Source organism: Rhinoraja longicauda, chromosome 13 (assembly GCF_053455715.1).
Source record: "Rhinoraja longicauda isolate Sanriku21f chromosome 13, sRhiLon1.1, whole genome shotgun sequence".
In the NCBI taxonomy this organism is placed as follows: domain Eukaryota; kingdom Metazoa; phylum Chordata; class Chondrichthyes; order Rajiformes; family Arhynchobatidae; genus Rhinoraja; species Rhinoraja longicauda.
Window position 1 is genome coordinate 30818106 of NC_135965.1, and position 6711 is coordinate 30824816.

General features: G+C 39.8%; 1 protein-coding gene across 1 annotated transcript; it reads right to left on the reverse strand.

Moving 5' to 3' along the window:
• Nucleotides 1-444: 444 nt before the first annotated feature.
• Nucleotides 445-1458, reverse strand: LOC144599073 (putative G-protein coupled receptor 148). Its single transcript, XM_078409795.1, has one exon. The coding sequence runs from the start codon at nucleotides 1456-1458 to the stop codon at nucleotides 445-447; it is 1014 nt and encodes a 337-aa protein (XP_078265921.1).
• Between the last annotated feature and the right edge of the window lie 5253 nt (nucleotides 1459-6711).

Consider the following 6711-nt stretch of genomic DNA (forward strand, 5'->3'; position numbering starts at 1 on the left):
TTATAATGGAATGAGGACAATGGCTCTCTATCACCCATCGGATTCCTGAAATTGTCTTCCACAGATCTCTGACTTGTTCAAAAACCCAGTGGAACGAATTAAAATTCAAAAGGAAAGCTGGCAATTTATTCTGAAAGTACTGACAACATCAACATCAGGTTTGTGTTTTAAATGTTAAATATACGAAGACTTAATTGTACAACAGTGACTTTGTGGATTTGTTGCTGCTATCATAGACTAGCAGGGCTGAATGGCCTGTCTCCATGCTCCAAATTCCTATGGCAAATTGAAGCCACCTTTTGTGGAATCAAGTATTTGCCAAGCATCAAGTATTGCACAGTGCGGATTCTGCACTACATGTATAAAATCCTGATCAAGGTGATAGAAATAAGAAAAGGAGAAATGAAGTACCTCACAGTCACATACCTGTCTCCTCATTTTGCCTCACAGTGGTCTTATTTGAGCTATCGACCTCAAAGTGAAGAATGACCGGATGGTGTTTGTAATCTCTCGATACCTCAGCCCATAGACATAAGGGCTCACTGCCTTTGGTAACATCAATATATCATTTACTGACATAATGATCCAAACTGCCGACTGGGTCTCAGTCGGGTGCATTCCATAAATCACCATCCCAGCTAAGAGCACAACCAGAGGGGAGAAATAAACAATTAACAGCACTGAATGGATGAGATAAGTCTGCTTTGCCCTTGAGTTGTTAACCCATATCCCTGACGTCCTAGTTTTGCAATATAACATGATACAGAAACTCGATATTAGTACTAAACATATTAGAAAATAGAGAGCCACAATGCCATAAGAACATTTTAACAAAAAAGTTCCAAATGGAGAGGACAAAAGCACCAAGGGTGCCACACACATCTTCAGCAAGGAGAATGGATTCTTCTGTGTCCCCAGCGTAATGATGAGCAGTATAGAGGAAAGGCTGACAGAGATAATCCATATGCACGCAATGATCTTGATTGTTCTGGAGCGGGATAAAAGTGAAGAATAGTGAAGAGGCCAACGAATGGCCACATAAGTGTCCACCACCATGGTGGTGATTGTCAGAATCCCATTGGAATAAGCCACAGTTAAAATGAACAAGAACATTTCGCAAACTACTTTGGGCATTCCAATACCCACCGTGTTCAGGATAGCAATAAAGGTGTTCAGTACTGAATAAATCAAATCATTCACCATGGTGTTGGCAAGAAGAAGATACCTGGTCTCCTGACGAAGACTGCTGTTTGAAAAGATGGCCATCAGGACCAGAGGAGTGGCCAGCAGTGAGGCAAAAAGACAGATGACTAGAGGAATGAGCAAACCATCCATTCCTTGGCGGGACATAGTGAAATATGATTTCTGCATTAGCTGATGCAAGACTCGGAGTTCTGCAGTCTGTGAGAGATTTGCGGAGAATTGCACAGTAACCATTTCTTGTCCCAGAAGAGACATCACGTTGTAAGAATCACAATTTTCACATTTAGATATATTCATTTTGTACAGCTGAATGTAAGTTCAGTCCCAACGATTTTGCTGCTTGTATCCAGAGCCACGATGATTTTCAAATTATTCTATCTATTTTAAAGCTCAAACTTTAGCCAAGTCTTTTTCAGAGTACTATCTGCAATGTTACTACAGATGGTGGCTGCAGACAGATATAGGCCACAAATCGTTTGACGCTAATAAAGCAAATATTTTCTTAAAAAATTGCAGAAACTGTTCAGGTTCAGCGCCAGGCACTAATCCTACTTCGAAGCATTGCTGGGTTTAGTTTCTTTAGAAGTGCAGAAAGCAAAGATTCAGGTTTATCGTAGGCCAACCCAGTCTCATTCCAGCAGGATACCAAACACCATCATCCACTTTTGGTTAAGATTAACCACGATCCTTGAAGATATGGGGCTTATTCTCATGGAGAATTCTGCACCAGGACAACTCTCAAATGAGCTGAGATTTGAAGAGGGTCTCGCTGCAACTAATTGCTTTTTCTTCCTGTCCAACATTACCTTTGACTAACTATTTGATTTAACGCTCCAATTCACACACACTGTACATGGCCAATCCAGGTGAATAATATGTTCAGTTTACCCAGGACATTATTTGGTTCAGGACCCACTGATAATGGAAAGGATGTGAACTTGAACAATCAATCCTCTGAGCTAGTTACGGTTTTGTAGTTTTAGAAGCATCTTGTGCAAGAGTATCTCAACAGATGACCAATTAATGGCACAAGCTGCAGCAACTGCCTGGATAACATGGTGCAGAAAACTGAGTGGAGAAAGCTTAAAAGGATGCTGAAGGAAATGATTCACTTGATGGATTATAAAACACATTTTAAATTATGCCCTTTCTTCAAAAATACACTTATTCATAATCTATAATAAATAAAAATTAAACATTTTTTCTCCACATTCATTGTACCGTCAAGTTAACATATTATAATATATTAATATGCTTCCTGTTTCCTCTATAGTGTTTGAGAGGCTGTTACACAGAACCCAAACCCTTAGTGTTCAGTGGTGGCAGGACCCTGATCTGTGGTCCTTCCACCCAGAGCCTTTGCGGTGACTGCCGTATGCTTCAGTGCATCCGCCAACATGTACTTCTGTATCTGAAATGTGTCACTCTGCAGCACTCATTAATGGATATCTCCTTACTCCAGAAAACCAAAATGTTTCAGGCAGGGCAAAGTTTATCTTTCACTGAGCTAATGATCTTCAAGTTGCAATTGAGATTTGCCTCAGCAAGTATCAATAAGCTTGGAACATCCCATAATTCAGTGTCCTTTGTTACACAGCTGCACAGGGTGAATCTTAATGGACTTTTGCATCCCTTTCAATACTTTTTTGGCCAATGCAGTCTATGAGGGGATGGACCATTGTTCTATCCACACAAAGCCATCTTGAGGACAGTATAGTATGGGTAATTCAACTAACACTCTCCTCCACCTGGCAGAACGTCCTCACCCTCAACAACTTTTCTTTCGACTCCTCTCACTTTCTCCAAGTTAAAGGTATAGCCATGGGCACTTGCATGGGCCCCAGCTATCCCTGCATTTTTGTTGGTTATATTGAACAATCCTTGCTGCAGGTGTAAAGCCTTTCTGGCATAAAGCCTTTCTCGTGCTACCACTCATGAAAAAGGGGGCAGCCTTTTCATTTGTGTGTGGAATTTCTTGGAAGATAGTAAGCCATGTAGCATTAGAGATATTTACTTTGAATAATGGGATGCACAATTATCATTCCCCAAAGATCTTAACCTTAGTTCAGCAGGTTACTTTATCACTGACTCAAATGTAGGAGTAGCAAGTTAACAACTATATTTGAAATAAGTTTAATTTGGTTTAGTTTAGTTTAGAGATTTAAGTGTGGCCCTTCTGCCCACTGAGTCCATAAGTTCCTAAGTGATATGAGCAGAATTAGGCCATCAAGTCTACTCCTCCATTCAATCAAGGGTGATTTATCTTTCCCTCTCAACTCCATTCTCCTGCTTGCAAGTCTGCACCGATCAGTGATCATGCGTACACTAGTTATATCCTACACACTTGCAAAATTTATAGAAGCCAATTAACCGACAAACATGCATGTCTTTGGAATGTGCGAGGAAACCGGATCAACTATAGAAAACCTATGCAGTCACAGGGAGAACGTTCAAACTCCATACAGACAGCACCTTTAGTCAGGATTGAACCTGGGTCTCTGGCGTTGTAAGGCAGCAACTCTACCGCTGTGCCGCTAAGCATCACTGTTGGGAAGTAGCAGAGGCAGAATAAGTGACTGGGCAATCTTGTGGCAAGTGTAGTGAGGGATGAGGTAATTCAAGTTCACCCAAGAAAACGTGACCAGTGTATTACATAAATAGAGAGAATGGAAACTGAAGGACATGAGAAAGCTTGTTGATGAGCGCAAATAGAAAGTTCATAGGTTAACAAAACAATCGCTTTAATCTGCAGAGGGCTAAAATCAATAGCCAGAGGATTCACAGTAATGTGATATATGTTGGTTGGACCTCAGCTGGAACTCGCCTCCTTTATTTTGCTGGGTATCGGACACCTGAGGAGAGTAAATTGGTACCTGAGACCGATAGTGGTATTGGAGGTGGGGTTAGGGGGATAAGGATGCATTTATTCAATGAACAATGTTAAATTTCGAGGAAGAGTTACACAACGCACACTGCCTTGAAAAGTACAATCCTGCTTTTTTGATGCTCATCGACGGTGGAATCAGCTGCACAGATGGCCTGGTGGATGACTTATCTCTATTACGTGAGCTTTAGGAGACTAATGCAGATGCACCTTGTGTACCAGAGTACCTGTGTAAACAGGCTTTAAGTGCAGGCAAGTTAATGTGATTTAGTGACGTAGAACAAGCTCTCACAAATTATTCACTGGCTACTGTTTCCAGATGCAGCAGGTAATCTCAACTTCACTGAAAGATTAGTTTGCTGGGCTTTGTATTGTTTATAAAATGGCCCATCCAAAAGCAGAAGGAATTACTGCACTGACATCATCTCACAATAATGCATGAGTGGGTTCAAATTACTGGAGTGGCAACACAGAGGCCTGGACTAACAGCCACTTAGTCTGGGTTCAAATCCCGCTATGGTAGCTGAGGAACATAGATCCAGTTAGTAATTTAGAATAACAACTAAATTTAGTAATAACGACTACTAGACTATTGGATTGTGATATAAAATCATACATCTCCTTCTCTAATCTCCTTCAAGGAATTCTGCTGTCCTTACCAGGCATCTTATATGTGATTCCAATCCATATGGTTGATTTTGAAATAACCAAGCAAACCATTTCGTTGTTGGCTGCTCGTTGCCATTTTTTTCAAGTGGCAAATAGGGATGGGCAATAACTACTGGCTTTGCGAGCATCACCCAGTTCCCAAAAAATGAATGAAGAAACAATATTATTTTAATCTGTGAGGCACCTTGGTATTTATCAATGTAGCTAATACTTATCAGCAATTATTCTAAATTTAACAGTCCAATAGAAAATTAATCCTAATGCATTTCCCAAAGTTTGAGCATGCAGATTTCTATCCCTTTCTCAAACAAGTTATCTCTCCAGTTCTACCCAGTGGATGAACAAGGGCCTATGGTTGGAGTCAACATGCACCATACAAGTAACATGCATCAGCTCCTTTCCCAAGAAGATACCTGAAAACCTACTGTTGATTCTGAACCAGACACAACCACAATTCATGAATGTTAGAAGATGTAAAACAACATAGAAAGCTTGCAGATGTTCAGTCTCTCTAGTTTGCTATTTATTTTTAGAAGACAAATTCAAGAACTCCCCAGATAGACACAAAATGCTGGAGTGACTCAGTGGGTCAGGCAGCATCTCTAGAGAAAAGGAATAGGTGACGCTTCGGGTCGAGACCCTTCTTCAGACCAGACCAAGTACTCCTCAATGGATTATAAATCAGTGGGATTGGTTTTGTAATTTAAGACAGATATTCTCCATAAAATCGCTGCTATTATGGAGTGAGAGTTCACCGGTGCATTAGGGATTAATTTTGTTCAATGAATTTAAAAATGAAATGTTTCTCTGAAAAATAGGATACAATTGCTTTGAGCTTGTTCATACCACCCATGTCAAGTGCTCAGCAGAGATTCTGTTCGATTATAGAACCAAATTTTCCTTGCAACTTTGTCAGAATTGTACTAATACTACAGACACATAGAGCGGTTATATTGGCAGATTGACAGGAAAATGAGGACATTTGGGGCTATATCTCCAGCTACCTTGACATTTATATCGTAAATTTAGCTGATTGATTTTAATGGATATTTTGGACAAAAAGGTTACTGTCTATTTCTCTGAAAACAGATGATCCTAATGGTTAATTCTGCTTAACTCACCGTCGAAAATAGGAAATAGAGGAATGCTACATAAAGTCATGTAGCATCTATGGAAAGAGAAAGTGAGTCTTGAAGAGTTGTGAATATGAAATATTAACTCTGTTTCCTTCCATACTGACTCATCATAATATAAATCTCTCAACTGTTGTTGCCTTTTTGCAATAAGGGTTAATTTTTAAAAATGAAATCTGAATCTTCCTTTGGTTGATTGGTTCAAATGTAGAAATGATGGCAATGGGAAAGGAGGGTTTCGGAGGGTATTTTAGTCATTCTCTGGAAAAGGATCAGATAAGGGAACAGGTAATTGTTAAATAAACAAATAATTTGTTGTCAGGCTTCCCCACTATCATAGATGTAGCCCATTAGGGAAAATGGAATGTGTGCATTAGTAACAATTTGACTTTGTTTGACTATCCCATCTGTTCACCACCCCCTATCTGAATGAAAAATAATCAGTGGCACTGTTTTCAAGAGCTACACTTGCTCTGAAGTTTCAAAGAGGCACAGGGGAATAGTGCTCCACAGATAATTAAACTTGTCAGACCGTGCTGTTGTATTGAGAGATCACAGGGTGAGTGTACAAGAAATGAGAGATCTAAATGCTGTGCATATAAGAGGAGAAGGGGTTCAATGTTCTATGTATCTTACCACAGATTGTAAGAGTTTGGATTAAGTCATTGTTTCCAGTGGATTAAGATTCATCTAGGATGAATATTGGAACTGAATGAAATTCAGGAAGCTAAGGAAGAGATTATAACCATTTGGGATCACTTTTACTTCTCCAAGAGGACGATGAAGATAGTCGGTTTGTGAATCCACACTAAATGCAGCAGG